We start from the raw sequence: 18933 nt of genomic DNA, 5'->3' as shown, positions 1-18933 counted from the left end.
GATGCTATACTGACGGATTTTGGGATTTTATCGACTTTTTTTTAACATCAATATATTTAAAATTTCTTGTAGTGTTAGAAGTCTATGAAGTTTATCATGTTCACAAAATCCAGATTTAATCTTTCATATTTTACAAAACCGGCAACTTAATTATAATTAATATGAACAAGTAAATAAATTTAAGAGATTTTTTCCACTATATATGAAGTGAAAATCATTAAATTTTCTTTCATTGAATAGATGAAAAGATATGTAGGATTCTCACTCAAATTTAATTTGATGAAAACTCTCTAACTTCCTTCCACCGAACTTCCACAAAGAAATTAAACAATAATTATACAAACTGGCCGCCTTTGCCTTATTTTAGATCAAATAGTAATACCTTGAAATCTCTCAAAGTTTCATCCAAGCTTATCAAGGCAGTGTAGAGATAACACATGCAAATATTTTTTATAGAAAAGAAAATCATCTCTCTCTCTTGCACTTGCTTCTGGGTACTGTAGATGTAGGGAGCTCGAGAAATAATTAATCTCTGCTAAAATAAACCTTCAATTCTCCTTCTGTTCTTCATCTTTCAAGGGTTTCTTCAAGTCTATATGGTATTTCCAGAATATTCAACCTTAGTTGATTTCTGAATATCCATCGAAATTCTCCACTAAAGCAATATGGAAATTTGCAGCCAAGAGTCTCCTCAACCCTTGAAAAACTTGCATGCAAAACTGCAAGACAGTGTAAAGGGAACCCCAAAGAAACTTTGAATATAACCCTCAAAAATCAAAAAAGAAATTAGGATCGCCATAATCCCAAATACAAGCTGGGGAATATTCATCATCATTTGGTAAAGGCCAAACGGATGGAGATCCAGGTCCAACTGTTAAACCTGGATCCGGAACCGCTGGTGCAACCGGAGTCTGAGATAACAAAGACAAACTCGAACCCACCGAGCCCACCAGGGAATTAATATCCCCGTACAAAGAACCCTGATGATGATGATGCTGTACTTGTTGAGGGTTAGGATTTGAAAACGACGTTGTTCCCGTGGGGACAGCAGGGACAAGGCTAGGTTCAGTTTGTTGCATTATTTGCAAAGCTTGCTGGGGATTTGGTACCATGTTTGGGTAAACTGCTGTTGAGTTGAAAAGGTTTGGATAACCCCCATATGGCATAAACCTTGACGAAGAAACCCCCCCAGCCATTAAAGAAGCTGGATGATGAGTAGTGGGATTTGAAGAAGAAGAAGCAAAACTAAAAGCAAAGCCTGAAGGACGAGGAAGCAAAGGCCTTAAAGTTTGAGTAAAGGTGGAAGAAGAACCACCACGGGAAGATGAAGACGAAGAAGAAGATGAAGAGACGGAGGATTGGAGATTGAGCTGAGCCTTAGAACCATAAAGAATAATAGCTGCTCGATCATAAGCTCGAGCTGCTTCCTCAGCTGTGGCGAAAGTTCCAAGCCATTTCCTCGTACGTTTTCGAGGTTCTCGGATCTCAGCAACCCATTTACCCCAACTTCTTTGCCTCACGCCTCTATATCTAAACTTGTTATTATCAGGGCCACCTTTTCCTTTACATTTCCTGCTGTTAGCGGAGCTGCCTGGAGGGTTAGTATTGGTGCTAATAATTCGTTCAGATTCAGAGCTTTTGGTGTCCAGATCAGGAGTAGTGGTGGTTTTTACGGTGGTTTCTAGGGGAGGGTGAGAGAGGGGAGACTGGTCCTGGTCCATAGAAGAAGAGGCAGAGTGCTGCTTTAAAAGGGGCTTCAAAGAGAGACCTCGTTCTTCGCTCTCGATTAGTCGAAAGGTGGATGAGAGGGGCCTATGTTTTGATGTGGATGTCGTCACTGCTACCGGTGGATGAGGGCGGTGGCTCTTTTGTGTACTTATATTTGGAGAGAGAAAGAGAAAGAGAAAGAGAAAGACTGCTGAACAGTGAAGAGACAGGCAGACCTTTTGTTTAGGAATTAATTCGAAATATTTTATCTATTTTTGCTTTTTTTTTTTTTTTTCAATATGGACATTTTGTAGGTTCTATTTTAGGGCAAATTCCTAGGAAATTATTGAGCAAACCTTTTTGTCTAGGAAACGAAAGAGTTCTCCAAATAACTTCCCTTTTTTTTCTTTTTTTTTTTCATAAAATAACTTCCTTTTATTACGTATTCTTAGGTTTGATTAATGATAGATCTTACCTTGTCAATGGTTGTCAATCTAATTTATTGTAAATAAAAATTAAAAATTTATTTAGATATAAATTAAAAGTTAATAATTTATTTAAATATAAATTAAAATTTAAAAATATATTTGAATGTAAAATAAAGATAAAAAATCTATTTAGATATAATAAAAATATAAAAATATATCTAAATAAAGTGATAATATTTTTTTATTATTTTAACCTTTAAAATTTTAAATGTAAAGATTATTTCATACATTAAAAGTTTTAACTTTTAATCAAAATTACAGTTACATTTTTTTTTTTATAAAAAATCACGACCAATTTGAGATAACATAAAGAAACGTAGATATTATAAGTTAATTACAAATTTATTAGATTCTTTTTTTTTTAAATAGATGTATGAATAATTAAGTTTATGAAAAACATTTTAGAATAAATTTTTTCATGATAGTTGGGACACAAGATCTCAGCCATTTTAATTAAGGTGATGATAGCTAGCAAATGACAATGTTTTTGGATATAGGTTCCATAGACTATAATACTATTCTTAATCATGTTTCTTAATTATTAACATAAAAAATTCATGTCATGTTTTTAACTACTTGATCTAGTGACTAAGACAATCTTAAAAAAAAAAAATTAAAGTTGGGTTCAAACCATAGTTTTTTCCATCCCTTTAATGTAGGGCTATGCCTCCATTGAATGACAAAAAAAAAAAAAAAAAATTCATGTCATGTACCCGTATCTAATAATTTGGTGAAACCAAGTATTTAGAATCAACTAAGTCATGCACTTTACTAATTAAGTCTCTAACATACATATATTTTCATCTCCTGTTATCAAGAATTGTGACATGTGGACTGCCACATATACAACCTTCATTTGTCATGAATCATTAAATTGCCATATATTTATTTTAAGGTACCAAGTCATCCAACTTTAATTATCTGTCTTTTATGTCTTTCATCTCTTGGGGTGTAGAGCTTAAAAAGCTTCATCTTCCATTATTGATTTACTACCTCCTCAATAATTGTATTCTTCCTTCATTTGTTTTTTTTTTTTAAATTATTCTATTTTCTTATTCAAGAGACAATGAATCTTCTTTACAACTTGAAAAGATATAAATTTACACCATTCAAAATTTTCATATAAGTGACCTATTATCTTTCTTACTCATTATTATTTATTTATTGCTTTCAATTTCATTCTAAAAAAAAAAACCATTCATTTAACCTTTTATTATAAGTATAAATATTTTTTTCACTTAATTTTTTTTAAAAATTCATTCTTTATATTAGTGAGTATGTTCATCCATAAAATTGATATTTTAAATGTATATTAATTATCAAATTCTAGGTTATACTCTTTATCTCTTTTTTCTCCAAAATTCTTTTCTATTTCTTGCATTTGTTTAAACAATTTTTTTCTCCCCTTCTATTGAAATCTGAAAACTAAACAAATTTTCTTTGATTTGATGAATCCACTTGAACAAAAAAAAAAAAAAAAAAAAGAATCCACCGTCATAAAAGGAATCATCAAATTTAAATTTTGTTTAATAAATATATGATCACTTATTCTTCATTTAGGTTATTTATAATCTCCCTTACAATATAGGCATATATTTATTTCTTTTCTCAATTATAAAATGTAATTTTATTATATTATTATCATTACATTATAGTTTTGATTTAATAGTAAATATTTTAATGGAAAAACATAAAATAAATGATAGCAACTTAGTAGGAACTTTATTTTTTTAATTTCTTTTATTTTTTGAGGATGAAATAGGTAAGGGATTTTATTTCCAATTGTGGGTTAATTAATAATTTAACTGAGATTCATTTATCTTTTTAATTGTGAAAAATATGACTTTTTTTTTTTTTTTATTTCTGTCCATTATGATTTTTTCACTTTTAAAATTTATGATACATTTGAAATGTGTCAAAAAGTATTCATATTTATTTTACCTTTTGAAATATATATTTTATTATTGCAATATGTATTACATAATAAAATGAAAAACAACAGCAATGGACAGATTGTTATCTTGTGCTATATATTTTATGGGTTTTTTTTTTCTTTTTATGAATGAACAGCAATAAATAATATGTCGATAGCTTATAATATTATTGATCGAAGATTGTCAATAATTTTTATTTGAGAAATTACTAAAATATCTTACCCTCCGATTATACAATTAACTACTCATAAAAAGTTACATTAATACTCATACATATCAATACTATTTGTAAATAATTAGATAATTTAAATATCAAACAAGATAATATTTCCTTTTTATTTTTCACACATTTATTATAACAAATTCTAATTTATACTAACATAAGAATCCAAAAGAACTAGGCGCACACACATATCATTGCATGCAGCAAGAGAAGCAGCCTCGGGCAGAGAGGTGCTAATGGCACTTCATCAAATGAAGTAATCCCTTGAAGAGTTAGAAGAGTATATAGTTTTTTGTTTTTTCCTTCTTCAATCTGCATAAGATTTTTATAAAAATATTTTAAAAGTAAAATAGTAAATGCACTAAACTGATATATGTGAACAAACTGATAAATGTGAATGCACTTTTTAAATTGTTAAAAAAAAAAACTAAAAATATCCATGATCATTAATCATGTTAAAGAAAAAAACATATCGGCCACGACTAAAGTTTAACACTAAGCTTATTAGATCCTATGGGTTGTGCCTGGCCCCTGGGCAACTATCTAAAGACCAAAGTCGTCTCTAAGAGCCGGCCTGCAGGGGTTCAGATTCTTTGGTTTCTCACCCCTTGTTATTTTTTCTTTAAATAGCTCTCCCAGGATATATCTTACTTCGTCAAGAAGGCTTGATCGTGGAAACAGGAAACACCTTTGAAGATCAAAGCATTGTTTGCTTCTGGAGAAGGTAACGCTTCAGCTGATTATAGAAGATTCAGCAAATTCAATTGGTTTACCGTCCCTGCAATGCATGCAATATTTATAATCAGCTGAATCTTAATTGATTTTTAGTCTCTTGCATGTAGTGATGTGATATATCTGCACGTTGAATCTTAATTGTTAAAGGATCAAAGACTGACTTCCAAGAACGAAGGAAAGGGCTTACAGTTAAAACTGGCAAAGGACGTATATAGTAGGGACAGTTTTCATCTGAAACAAGTAGTATTTGTCTACAAAAATTAGTGTCAATTAAATTAGGAATAGCTTTAATAAATTGTATAGGTATTGGAAATCAGCGAAAGCTCTCTGAGTCTCTCCATTCATTGTTTGTAACTTCAAAACTCGAAAAGTCGTAATGCTCCTGGCTTTTGACCTTTTCCCAAAGCTACCTGTTTTTTATAGCATAAAATAAAAAATATATACTGTGACCAATGAAAATGTCTTTCTGTAACTTTAAATTAAAAAAAAAAAAAACCGATAGTGATGGTTTGGATAAAGATTTTTTTTTTCTAAAAGTACCCACTTGTTAATATCTGTCATTTCCTTTGAAAATTTGATATATTCATGAATTAATATGGCAAATTAGTATTAAAAGTTTATATTTATACATTACATATATATATGTTATTTATCAATTTTAATTCAATATTAAAAAATTAAAATTTGATTGAAATTTTTTTTTTTTAATCCAGTGGTTTAATCTTATGGGTTATAAATTATTGACGATTCTACCTTTTTGTTATACTGTGTTTGAATTGAAAAGAAAAATTAAACTAGTTGATAGATTTAATGTCTTAATTTTACATATAGCTTAGCCACCAGAGGAAATTGTGCAGCTTGAGCATGATGATGAAAATTATAATTTTTGCATGCAGGGAGATGAGGTGTCTTCACGTAAGAAGAGGAGCTCTTCAACCACAGAAAATTTTTCCATCGAAATTTGGCTTTGAAGGGAAGAGAAAGCAAAGCATGTGGTAGGCAGGCAGCCACAGTCCTCTGCTGCCTCGTAACTCACAAAAAGCCCACATCCATTAATCAAAGCAAAGCTAAGAGAAAGAATATGATATCATTATATATAAAATATATATATAACTCTCTCGGGCTGAAAATCTGAAATGGGGAAGACTTTGTTTTCTGCTGTGCTCTTTTGTCGTCCATTTTGGAATGCGAATGGGGTGGGGGTTGAAAGGCCGCTGTTCCACTCTCACCCAGAGCCTCTGAAATCTGGTCAATCACACTTATTTGTTTACCATTATTTCTCTTGTTTTACAAATGGGGTATATATATATATATGCATTATTTTTTGTATATCAACTATTGACCATGGAAAATTATAAAATCAATACATATGCTTCCAACTTAATACGTTTCCCCAATTAAAGAAATTAAATACGAAAAATAATCTCATACATTATCGTTGATTTAGTAAATTTAAATGATAATATTTCAATTTTTTAAATCCTATCAACCAAAAAAATATGTGACGGTTAGATAATAGCACTTTTAACGTTTTTTTTTTATCATTTAACTATGTTTATTAAAAATGTCACTAAAAACACCAACTAATTGAAATGTCGAAAAATTTAACTGCATTCTTTATAAAATGCTGCTATAGTTTGTAGCGTTTTTTTCATCATTTAACAGTATTTAAAAAAAAACGCTGCTAAATAATTGAAAATTGTCATTAAAAACGCCAACCATCCATGTGTTAAGAAATGTGTATTGTTTTTTTTGTTTTTATGAAAACGTCACTATAATTCACGATGATTTTATACATTTAGCAACGTATTATAAATGCCTTGATAAGTAAATCATGGATGGAGCTAAATTAAAAATAAATTTCGGTGTTTATATAAATGCTGATAGATTAGAGATAGATGAACTTGCTGCTAAATTAGAGATAGATAATGGCATTTATACTAACAAATTCTACTAAATTAGTTATAAATAGCAATATTTTTAATAATAAACACACAAAACACTACTAAATTAGTTATAGATAGCAACATTTTTAATAAAAAACGCCTCTACACTTTGAATATTAATTATATATATATATATTAATATAGCAAAAATTAACATTTAGGATAATTTTTTTTTTATTTTCGCTACAATTACATTGAACATTGAAACATGTTACAAAAACACATAAAACTTAATTGAATTTCATTAAATAAATAGTATAAAACATTTAAATACATCAATTGTCTTAATAAGTTAACAAATAAAATACAATCAAATTTCACATGTTTTTCAATTGCTAAAATTAAAGAAAACAAAAAGTATAATTTTTTTAAATTATTTTGACTAGAAGAGCTAAGGATGAAGACATAAATAGAAGTAACAAATATAAGACAAAATTCAAAGAATAAGAGAATAGACAAAGACTCAGAAATTGAAAATCTTATTAAGTGCTTCAGCATCTTTCAATGCTTTTTGCACTTCATCCATCATTCCTCTCACCTAGTCAATAAAGACAAAGCTAATTAAAGAAGTACAAATAGCAAAACAAGAAAATAACATACATAATCCTAAACTCAAGAACTATACTCTGAATTCAAAAATGACAAACATAATTGGCCAAGATAATCTCATGATATTAGTTAGCATGACTCGTATCTTTTAGCATTGCAGGAAAAAGGACAAAGTAAGGTAGTCAAGCAGTAACGAAATATCTTCAAAGCAATAATGCAATATTTCATAATAGATTAAACAACTATAACTAACTTTATTAGTATCATAAATAACCTTAATGGGGTATAGTAAATGAATGGCAATGGTCAATAATGCCAACATTGTAGATTGACCATTTTGATCAATTAGCAAAAGAGAAGGTGAAAAAGTAATTATATTCTCATACCATTAAGCTAAATTAGAAGGACACTTGCCTTGTATGCACTTTCATTATTTATATATTTTCCCAAGCATGCAATTAACTTTGATGGAGTCCACAACACATTCTGTGAAAACCAAAAACAATAGCAGTAATAGATAGTCTCATTATAAATATTATGCTTTCAGAACTGCCTAAACAACAAATAATCAACAAAATGAAAGAAAAAATAAGAAAGCTTCTTGCATGGTGATCTATAGGAATATGCAAGTATAGACATAATTAATAAGAGAATAAAAGGCCACATGACATAAAATTTAATGCCAATTTCGCAATGTTATCACTCCAAAAATGAAACAAAGAAGTGGCTATCAAACTTAAAAAAAAAAAAAAGAAGTGGCTATCAATACACAAAACAGAGCAGGCAACCACATTACAATAGAAAGTCCAGTTTCCTATTGTGGGTGATTCAGACATTATAATCCATAACTCTAGCAAAAATATCAGGCTAGCCATGTTCTATTCCACCAAAATTCAATACAATGACAAAAATTAATAGCCAAGCAAGCAGTTTCATTTAACAAGGAAATCTCTTATTTCCAATTGAAATCCCATATGTGTTGCATTACCCAAAAATATGATACAAATTTTATTCACCTGTAGGAACAAAATATCATTAATTTCCCATTTTACAAGATCCCAACATTCAGAGAACACCCAAAAAAAATCCAAATGCTCAAATTAAGCGAAAACAGAGGATAAATAAAGAAATTCAGAAAAAAATCTGCACCCAAAAATGAATGGCAAGAGTCAAATACCTTTCTAGTCCAGCAGTGTCCCAAATCTGAGCTTTAACAACCTTATCATCAACATGAGTGCTATGGGTGGCAAACAAAACCCCAATAGTAGACTTAGATGCAAGGCTAAACTCGTTCTTGAAAATCTAGACAAAAGGTTGGATTTTCCAACACCTGAGCCACCGATCAGGACAACCTTAAATAAGTAATCGTAGCCGTCATACGACTTACTGGGTATTTTGATCAATTTCAAAGACTTTAGTAGAACCTTTCCTAACAATTGCCCACAGCCTCAGTCATTGCCATCGCCAAAACATCACAATAATAATCCCACTGAAAATAAAAAATTATTTTCTGTAAATTTCGAACCTAAAAACTGTAATGCAATAAAAATTAAGAGTTTACCTTTGCTCAGAGGAACCATAGCTGGCGGAATCGGTGAAATCGAAGGGAATAATCGTATAACCGGAACTTTAGAGATCCTTACTGGTAACATCGAAGGTTGGCTTGAAGATGGAACTCAACGAAGCAGAACTCGCACTCGCCGTCATCGTCGCAAGCGTCACGAGGGATTTGGGTTTTGGATCTGCAAGAGCCATTTTCAAGAACTCTGCGAAGTAAAACTCGATGGGCTTGATCATATAGACATGGCGAGCTCGCTAGTGAAAGGGATTTGGGTGTGAAAGGGATTTGGGTTTTGGCTCTACAAAATCCTAAAATGGAAGAGGTGACTAAGGAGAAACTTTGAGTGTTAGAAAGAACAGCATATGAAATGAAAACAGAGGAAAATTTGGAACAAAATTGCCACGTTTAGGACGACACGCGCCACTAAATATAAAGGAACACCTGGATGAAGCGAGTTAAAAATGTGTAGACAAAATAGCAGAGTTCATTTAAAATATGCCACGAAAATTCACGATTTTAGTGTTTGTAATTATGTCGCAAAAATTAGTGGTGTTTATAATTACAAACCCCATAAATTTATCTAAAATTTCAAACTTCTTCCCACTCTTTTTTTGCGCTATATTATTTTTATTTCACTCAATTTTTTTATATTTTAACGGGATTGAAAGATGATAAATATTGCTTTTTTTAATTTTAGCAACATGTATTTGCAAACGTAACGATCATTTTAAGATCACGAAAGTTAGTGGCTTTTTTGTATAGAAATGTCAGTGAAAAAAGTGTCGCAAAAAATCTATTTCTATGCAGTGGGTATACAATTTATAAAATAATAAATTCTTTTATTTGAAGATAAAATCAAAGGGCATTCGAATCATAATTACCCTTTAAGTAAGAGATAATTCATTAATTATTAAATCAAATATTTGGATATAAATAATAATTCACTAAATATTAATAATTTAAATTTTCGAAGATATAGGAAAAATCTAAATCAATTACACAAATTTCTAAATCTCCTTTCCAAGTAATGAATTTAATCAATTGATCATCTATAAATATAAATAAAAGTTATTTCCTTTTCTAATTTAAAGAGACAGATAAGCAAAGTAAATAAAAAAAATTAAAAGGATAATTTTGAAAAAAATTTTCTCTTTTCCTACGCATCAAGCGAGAAGCTACAACCAAAAGAAATTAAAAGAGAGATAGGGAAAGAGAAAAAGGAAGGTTGGTGTTTTTGTTACTTCTCATTTTGATAGTTCCCTTATGGTTTTCTTAAAAAATATTGTCTTTAAGGTCTAAAATGATATCTACTCTCTCTCCACCAAAGAAGAGGCTGATGAGAGACTTCAAGAGGCTAGAACAGGATCTACCCGCTAGTATTAGTGGGGCTGCTCAAGATAATAATATCATGCTTTGGAATGCTATCATTTTTGGGTATTTCTTAATTTTCTTCCTTTCTTTTTTCTTTTTTTTTTTGATTTGGTTTTTTTTTTTAGGACAAATGATTCTCCTTAGATGGAGGTAAAATTTTTTTTTTTTTTCTGTTTTTGTTTTCTTTCACTTGAATTTTATAAAATTGTTAGTTTTCTTTGTTATGCTGTTGACATTTTCTTATGGAATTTTTGTTGGAGTTAGTGAAATTTAAGCTATTAATTGTGTTACCTTTTTGGGTTTTAGGTGAAAATTAACGAATTGGTATCATTTTGTTGTTTCAGTTCTTGCTGATTTAGTTATTTTGTCTTGAAATTTGAACTTTTATGTATCTCTAGACATGCATGCTTAAATCAATATGCATTGATACATGATTCAAGCACACATGATTTTCTGAGTTGATGAAGAGGGAGTGCGGTTGAATCTTTGCACAATTTGTTTATTTAATTAATGGGGTTAATTCTATTTTTTAGCCCTTTAGATGGTTGAGTTGTGGATTCTGGACACAACCTAGCATTGCACAGTAATCATTTCCCTTTTTAAAGGCTAATTCTATGTTCTGCAATTGCATGTATCTCTTAACACATAGGATTATTGGGTTTTAATTATTTGTGTAGAATTATTAAAGAGGAAGAAAGATTTGGTGAAAATAAAACCCAGTGCAAAAATTAAAAGAGAATAAAAGTTTGTCCTTTCTTGGAAAGCTTATTTTTGGGGGTGTTTTTTAAAAAAAATTTCAGTTAAAGTTTTTTCTTTTTTGGATTTTTGTTGGTTATCGTAACTTCGCCAAAGCCATGTTGTTGCCAGTTTCAACTCAAAAATAAGAGAAAAAAGAACTAGAAAAGGTGGCAAGGAAAGTTAATTTTTTCTATTGGTATAGTTGTATGTTGGTTGGTTTTCTTACAACTGCAAATTTTTTTTTTACTTTTTTCTCTTAATTTTATTTGGATATATGTGTTCATTTATAGCGTAGATATTTATGTTGTAAATTATATGGTAACACATGTTAATTTCTTTCTCCCAGTTTTAGATTTTTTTAAAAAAACTTGCAGATTTTAATTTAGTAAGAATGTAATAATAGTTATAATTTTCTTTTCATTGATAATTTTTCAGGTAATTTAAAAGTTTAAAGCTAAACCGGAAAGAAAATGAGTTTGGAATAATTCATTTTGAAGATTAGGTACTTAACTTTTTTATTTGTTCGATTTAAATTGAAATGTTTAGTTTGATTGTTTACTATTACTTCTTAAATGCATTGCTTTGGTTCTTTACTTTTAAATTTGTCAAATTTCTTATATATACATTTTTCCTATTTGGTTTCCTCAAAATGTTGGTTATATTAGTTGAATCAATGCTCTATTAAGAGTATGTTTAAATTTCTTCTTAATTTTTTGGTTTTTGTTACATGCATATAAATCTATATACTCTGAACAAGAGCTCCATACCTTGATATCCGATCAATTGAAAGAAATGAGATTCTAGAAAAGAAATGCATTTACTCATTTCAAGTTGGCTTTACTATTGGAAATATTTTTGTTTATTAATTTGATGAGTTGAATATGATGGGGTTTCTTGGATTTGTAAAAGTTTTAATGGGATTATGACTTTAGGAAGGAGGATTTTGAATGGTAAATTTATAAATTAGTTAATTAGTTTTATTTTTGTTTAAATCTATGATGAGAAAATAAAAATTTTTATCCTTCTTATGCTCTAAAATTTTTTTACATATGTCAATTTTTCAATCTTCTTATAAATTCTTCCTTAATATGTTTTCTAATTATTCATTCTTTTTTGTTAGGTTTGTAGTGGTCAGGTTGGATTATAGGCCTTGACAAGCTCTCAATGGGTTGTTTGGTTTCTCCGAGATACGGTACTTCTATTAATCTTCTTGGTCATGAAGATGCAAGCATGTGAGTTCAATTTTTTTTTTAATCTTTTAGCCACTTATTATAATTTTTTGGCTAGGTTTAATAGCTAGCATTTATGCTAATGATTCATTGTAGTAGTTTTCTTTTATTCAAGTTTATTTGTTTAGTAGTTTTGATAGTTTTATCATTTGTAGAATTTTTTATATTGCTTAATGAATAAGATACTAAGAAAAGGGCAAACACTTGCTGATAATAAGTAGTCTTTTGCTCTGATGGCTTTTTGGTTCCATTTTGAGAAGCTCATTCATGCTGATAATTTCTATCTTTTTGTTGGGATGTATGCTTTAAGAGGTATTGCAACAACTTGATTCTTGAGTTTCATTTGAATTTATTAATTAATCTTTATATATGAGTTGGAGTTCTATAATAGATCTTATTTGCTCACTTTAGATGATATTATCTCTTAAACTTTGTTTTGTTTAGAGGTTTTTTGGATTGTTGGTTTGAAAGTCAGTTTTTTGTTTTATTGTTTATAGAAAGCTTGCATATAAACACTCAACATTCAGAGAGAGGCATCCTTGGCATACTCACATGTACCAATGATGTTGGCAAAATCTTAGCTTGATTGAAGAGTTTGTTTCTTAACTTACTTTAGGCTTATATTATAATTCTTAACATTGTATCATATTAGAAGATACTAAATAGGAACTTTTGCTTATCCTGATTTAGGCTTAGAGATAGGTGATGACATGAACTTGGCAATTGGGATTCAAGTGGCTCAGTTAGTGCTTAAGCAATGCCAAAATAAAAATCAGGAGCAAAGGATTAGTCTTTGTTGAAAGGTGTGTTTTGATATTGCTTTTGTTTGTTAATTGAAAAATGTTCTCTATGTTTTTTGTTGTAAAAATGTGCTATGATTGCTTGCAGTCCTATCTTTGGAGATGATTATAAGGAAATTGAAAAAGAATAGTGTAGCACTTGATATTGTGAATTTTGGCGAACATGAAGAAGGGAAGATAGATAAGCTAGAAGCACTTCTTACTACCATTAACAATAGTGATACCAATCATATTTTTCATGATCCAGCTGGTGCTAATGCTTTTTTTAATGTACTTATAAGGTTAGTTGTTTAGATTGTTTTCATTTTTCTCTTACATGTTAATGTCTTGATAAATTGTGATTTTACTGCTGAAACTGGATTTTTTTTTTTTTGTACATGGCAATACCCATCTTCACTGGGGATGGGGAAGGTGGAAGTGGTTTTATTGCTGCTGCTGTAGCTGGTGGCATCTCCAAACTAGTATCATACTTTGTAAAATTGTCCTTGTTAGGTGAGGATGAACTTATTTGGGCCAAATAAAGTTGTATACCCGGGCCACACTTGCTACACTGGTATTGCAGATTTTATGCCGGCTAATATTTAGTCTATTGGGTATGTTCCATTTTGTTTTTTTGTAATATGATTGACTTTACATCATGAGTGTGTATTTTTTTCTAGCCTTAGGGTATGATTAGAATGTCATGAAGCTTTGCTATATATAGTTGCTTATATTGAAACTTCTCCTGTGAAGGTATCGTGTATTTTTAGGACATAAGCAGTACTTTGTTTCCTCAGATGTTGGTGCTGGAAAGATGCAGTGGTATGCATTTCACAAGGAACCAACTGGTGATGTGGATAGCAATGGTAGATAACCTCCAATGTTTATTTGTTAGAATTCAGTATATAAACTAACAAAAACTTTGAAAGCAGCTTTAGTTGCCCTGAAAGTTATTTATTTTGTTTACATTTCAAATGTGTAAATATTTCTTTAAAATTTCAACTATTAAGAATTTTCATATTGAATGTTTCCAACCTATAGGATTTTACTGTTAATTTCAGTATGGGTTTAGTGTATTCTAATGTTATTTCTTTTCATCTTTTTGCAAGTAAAAAAGAGAGACTACTTAAAATATTCAAGGGGTGGTGTGATAATGTGATAGGTTTATTACTTGCTACCGATGAAGATTCAATTCTTAGAGGCGACATATATGACCGAACACTCTCACTAACTTGTGGAAGGGGGCGTGTAACCTTGCTTGGGGATTCTATCCATGCAATGCAGCCAAATATGGGTCAAAGGGGATGTATGGCCTTTAAGGTGTGTCTCGAAACCAATGTGTTGGCATTTTTTTTTCCCAAATTCAGCATTGCCCAAGATAGTGTACATGTTGTTAAAACCATGTGTAGTTTAATAGTGGTTTCCATGATTTTACAATAATCAAAAGGATGTTAGGTTGTCTAAGAGAACCTCCTGCCAAATAAGCACATTTTTTCCTTCAATTTTGCAAGACAGCTACCAATTAGCATAGGAACTTGATAAGGCATAGAAACAAAGTGTTGAGTCAAGGATTCCTATTGATATTGTATCTTCTTTAAAGAGGTATTACAACATTTCCTTTTTCCTAAATAGTTTGAAAATGTTAAATATTTAAAAAAACAAAGAGGTCAAAACTGCATGTTCAATCAAAAAACTATATTTAGAAAGTACTTATCTCTCAGACTGAATTTTTGAATATATATATATATATATATTTATATATATAACATATGCTCCCTACCTGTTATTACTTGACTCAGTACATGGTAAAGAAAGACTCCTTCTAAACCACAGAAGTAGAATAACATTAGCGAGTATCTTTTGAATTTTGACTCGGCACTTAGTAAGAGTCCTTCTATACAATAGAAGAATAATATCGTTAGCAATATCTCTTGGATTGTTTTTGAAGTGTCGAAAACTTTGCTTATCCTTTAATTTAACAGATTCATTCATCACAGTCTAGATTTTCACTGAAAATTTACCATGCAGTCTGCTGACAATGATTTCTTTATATTTTGCACGACATCTGTATAACCAACTTATTTATATATCACTGGTTTGCTATATCTATTTTTTGCTATCCATAACGGACTCATGTATTTTGCAGCTATGAGAGAGCTAGAAGATTGTGAGTTGCCATCATCCATGGAATGGCAAGAATGGCTGCAATCATGGCTTCAACTTACCAGGCTTATTTAAGTATAAGGCTAGGTCCATTGTCGGTAAGAATCCATTTTATGTAAGTGAATAATTGTATAAAGTCAACAATTGTGAAAAATTGCATGCATAATCACCATGGCATCTGACCTGCTTTGCAATTTTTGACCAAATTTCGAATCCCGCATCCAAGGAGAGTTGGTGGAGGATTTTTTTATCAATTTAGCAATGCCCTTAATGCTCAGTTGAGTCTTGGGTGGTAATAGGTTAGATCTTGAAATGCACGTTTCCTTCTGCTTCTTTATCTTGACTTTCATGGAACATCTTTATAAGAGTTAGCTTTCTTTACCATCTTTTGTTTTCCAATTCACTTCTCAATACAATCATGCAAGATATCTTAATTTTTTCCAATAATGAATATTATTATATAATTTTCTAGGAGTTTCAAAAATTAAAACTAGAAAGAGTGCTTATCACTCTTTATAAGCTATAAATATACAAGCATTTATGACACTGTATTTGTGCTATTTTAAATTGAAATATTAACAATAGACAAAGTCATAATCATATATGTATTTATATTGTTTACTTATATCAGTGTACAAGTATTTAGATGTTTTTTTTTTCTTTGGTTTCATTTTAAATCGAATGACCAAGTCATTAAGTAGTGGTAAAGAGAGGTTGAGGTTGAAAATTTTAATCTACATCGAGGTTTAATTTTTTTTCTAATCTTTTTTATTTCCTAATTGATTTACCTTTTTATTAAATGTTTGGCCTGAGTGTTATCTATGTTTATGTTATATATAGTGGATAATAAAATCTTATTTGATGTAACACCCTGATTTGCAAGGTTGCTTAAAATTGTCTATCCATTGGAGGAGTTAATTATCACACAAAAATTTGTTGTGTAATTTCATTGGTAAGCCTAAGCTTCAACTATCATGGTTGTATTCCACTTATTTATATGATTTACCTGTATCACTATCAAAACTGATCTATGTGATCATAAAACTGTTAAAATTTGATGTAACTTTAATCATATTCAAGTCTATCATTAGTTTTAATTGTGACTGTTTTGAGGGTATACAATCCGATGTATAATAATTGGATTAAAATCGACTTACTGTTTGTTTAATGATTATGAGTTTAACAAAGGTTATGCATTTCATGATTGTAGAGTTGTTGTGTAAGATAAGACTATTTGTTTTAGAAATAAGCAAAGGAATATGGATTAAAATTTGAAGTCAAGAAACAATATGAAAAGATGATGATGATGACTCTAAAGCTAGGCATTTTATTTATATGACCTGCAAATTGATTTTGGTAAAACTATTCAAGCCAATTACAATCGGGTAGGTAACTTTTTGTGGTTTCATTTTAGAGTTTTCCCATCTAATGCTATAAAGGTGTTTGTTTTACCAAAGGGGTACTCTCTTCTAGCATGCCTATGTGTCATGGTTAAGAGCAATTGTATGCGGTCCCCTAATCATTCTTCCTAAACATGGTGTTCGTTACCCTTTTACCAAACCTTGCAAGGAAGTTCCCATTATTTTTGGTAATAAACTCTGAATGAGATGATTTAAAACTACATCTATTTGCTTGTTTAAGTGACCTTACTTTTGTTGACGTAAATCACCATGGATGATGATTAAACTGCAGTAGAATGGTTCAATGCTGATTCTGAAGCAGTTATTAGCCAGGCTCTTTAGATAGGGGGAGGACCAAATGTCTCTGATGCTTATAGCATTAATGAACTCCCAGGACCACTCTACAACTGTTATTTTTGACACAGATGGGTGTCTACACAGAGCACCATTATTTTTGACAAAGACAAGATCATTGGGTGCATGTACCTCATAGCAGCAGTCGTAGTTCTTTCAAGCAATGTGGTCTTGCAGGTACACTTGAGAAACAAATATAGGAGGCAGAATATGAGTTTTTGCTTTTCCTTTTTCCGTAAGATATCGTGTTTTACAGGCAACAACTTTAGGTGAATTTCCTGCTTCGATGTCCTTGTGTGCGATAACTTCCTTGAATGGAGTGATTATAACGGCAATGGTTTAATTGGACGAATATCTGTTCTTTTTATTAGTCAAATATCACCACCTCGCTCTATCTCCTCGGAGTAAGAAGGGATGAGGCGAATAAAGGGGTCGAGAGGTTCCATCTCTTCGAAAGCCAAGAAATGAAGAAAAGGCAAAAAAACTTATTATAGTTTAATTTATTAGTCTTGAGCCTCAGAATGGAAACTAAAAAATAGATTCTTCTTGGCCTTCCGAAACGCAGCCTTACTACTTAGAGCTTATAGCCTTTTATAAGGAAAGACTACATCTTTATTCTAGGCATCAATTGACTTTGGGTGCAAAGACTAACAAACGTAACTTTGATACGTGAGTTTTTAATTTATAGGATTATTGTGCTTATTACTTAGATTTGATATTAGATTTTGTTATTGATGGATTTGTGTGGATATTATCTTTATTTTATAAAGTTTTTATTTTATTTTTCCAGAAACCTGTTCATTTTGGAGTTGTTCCTTTGTTTGCATAAACCTGTTCATTTTGGAAAGATGAAAAATTGATGGAAACAAACAAATTATCCTTTGTTTTTTTTTTTTTTTTTGTTGCAACTATTTTAGAACTTTGACTTCAAATTACTATATTTTCTACCTTTCTTTTCGTAATGCTTTAGTGAAATTTATAAATTAGGCAAATCTTCCTATTGTGATGAACTTCAACCCTAAGGTTATTGATATTTGTAGATTGAAGATCCAAATCTTTTCCCATATTGACCTTTACTTGATTTCATTGCATTTTCATTATGCTCATTATTATCTCGTGAGTGCTCAAGAGAATGCTTCTGCTGTACTTTATGCATGCCAGTTAATTGTGGAGCACTATCTTATGATATTTAGGAGCGTTGATGGTGGTGGCACTGAGATTCATTTCATGTGTAATAAATTTCAATGATGGGTTGTTGAAAAGGGAAGAGTTACGTGAGGCTCATAAGAAATATCGATTAAGTTATTGCCTACATTGATTGAATATTTTAGGTACTGCCTCTGTTGCGGCAGTCACTTTATTGCTCCAGTTTAGAGATGGACTACCTTGACTGGACTGAAGGGAATGGGTTATGTTTATTATGTTGTTTGCCTTTTCTACTTTGAAGTTATTACAACAAACTTGCAGTATCGCGTGGGCCTTTACACTAGTATGACCTTTTAAAGAGAGAGATATTTGTGTCATATAATTTAGTTTGGTAAATTTCTTTTCTATGGTTGTATACTTATATCAAAGATTAAAGATCAGAGAAGGAGGTCTACAAAAACTGAGAAGGCCTTACCTCATGTATTTCCCCAACTGCTCAATCATTATTGACAGTGAAAAAAAAAAAAATTAAAGCAGGTCAATGTATAAGTAGTTGGGGTGGGATAATTCAAGGCTCAACTAATTTCAGGACTTCTTTCTACGTCAAGTT

At 30.6% G+C, this 18933-nt stretch overlaps 2 protein-coding genes and 1 long non-coding RNA gene across 19 annotated transcripts; 1 reads left to right on the top strand and 2 right to left on the bottom strand.

Moving 5' to 3' along the window:
• Positions 1-308: 308 nt before the first annotated feature.
• Positions 309-2196, bottom strand: LOC111295254 (ethylene-responsive transcription factor ABI4-like). Its single transcript, XM_022888677.2, has one exon. The coding sequence runs from the start codon at positions 1719-1721 to the stop codon at positions 768-770; it is 954 nt and encodes a 317-aa protein (XP_022744412.2). The 5' UTR covers positions 1722-2196; the 3' UTR covers positions 309-767.
• A 5061-nt stretch (positions 2197-7257) lies between these two features.
• LOC111294503 (uncharacterized) lies at positions 7258-9587 on the bottom strand. 2 transcript variants are annotated; one of them, XR_016327563.1, is made up of 4 exons: positions 9144-9587; positions 8760-9071; positions 7997-8068; positions 7258-7571 (listed from the first exon to the last, which is right to left on the bottom strand). It is a non-coding gene; the product is annotated as an uncharacterized LOC111294503 (long non-coding RNA). The 2 variants fall into 2 exon arrangements; XR_002690738.2 differs by having other exon boundaries at positions 7258-8068; positions 9144-9582.
• Positions 9588-10373: 786 nt separating this feature from the next.
• On the top strand, positions 10374-17886 carry LOC111294501 (uncharacterized). 16 transcript variants are annotated; one of them, XM_089743573.1, is made up of 11 exons: positions 10374-10577; positions 11688-11754; positions 12373-12484; positions 13370-13563; positions 13662-13773; positions 14058-14126; positions 14423-14580; positions 15407-15521; positions 16307-16375; positions 17116-17354; positions 17434-17886. In XM_089743573.1, the coding sequence occupies exons 3-8, from the start codon at positions 12469-12471 to the stop codon at positions 15410-15412; spliced, it is 555 nt and encodes a 184-aa protein (XP_089599699.1). In that variant the 5' UTR covers positions 10374-10577; positions 11688-11754; positions 12373-12468; the 3' UTR covers positions 15413-15521; positions 16307-16375; positions 17116-17354; positions 17434-17886. The 16 variants fall into 16 exon arrangements, 1 of the variants encoding a protein (XP_089599699.1); XR_016327553.1 differs by lacking the exons at positions 13662-13773; positions 15407-15521; positions 16307-16375; positions 17116-17354; positions 17434-17886 and adding exons at positions 12979-13074; positions 13172-13284; positions 13774-13874 and having other exon boundaries at positions 13370-13562; positions 14370-14565; XR_002690727.2 differs by lacking the exons at positions 13662-13773; positions 15407-15521; positions 16307-16375; positions 17116-17354; positions 17434-17886 and adding exons at positions 12979-13074; positions 13172-13284; positions 13774-13874 and having other exon boundaries at positions 13370-13562; positions 14014-14126; positions 14370-14565.
• The last annotated feature ends 1047 nt before the right edge of the window (positions 17887-18933 follow it).

Source organism: Durio zibethinus, chromosome 14 (assembly GCF_047325235.1).
Source record: "Durio zibethinus cultivar Kanyao isolate XHJ-2024 chromosome 14, ASM4732523v1, whole genome shotgun sequence".
NCBI lineage: Eukaryota > Viridiplantae > Streptophyta > Magnoliopsida > Malvales > Malvaceae > Durio > Durio zibethinus.
Note: the sequence above shows the minus strand (reverse complement) of the source record. Positions and strands in the feature narration are given on the sequence as shown.

Bases quoted from the DNA above. Each gene is read 5' to 3' on its own strand.
- LOC111295254 (XM_022888677.2), bottom strand. From the start codon at position 1,721: ATGGACCAGGACCAGTCTCCCCTCTCTCACCCTCCCCTAGAAACCACC.
- LOC111294501 (XM_089743573.1), top strand. The intron at 13,564-13,661 runs TTAGTTGTTTAG...TTTTTGTACATG, and splicing joins TTTTTAATGTACTTATAAGG to GCAATACCCATCTTCACTGG. The intron at 13,774-14,057 runs GTGAGGATGAAC...TTGTTTCCTCAG, and splicing joins TGTAAAATTGTCCTTGTTAG to ATGTTGGTGCTGGAAAGATG.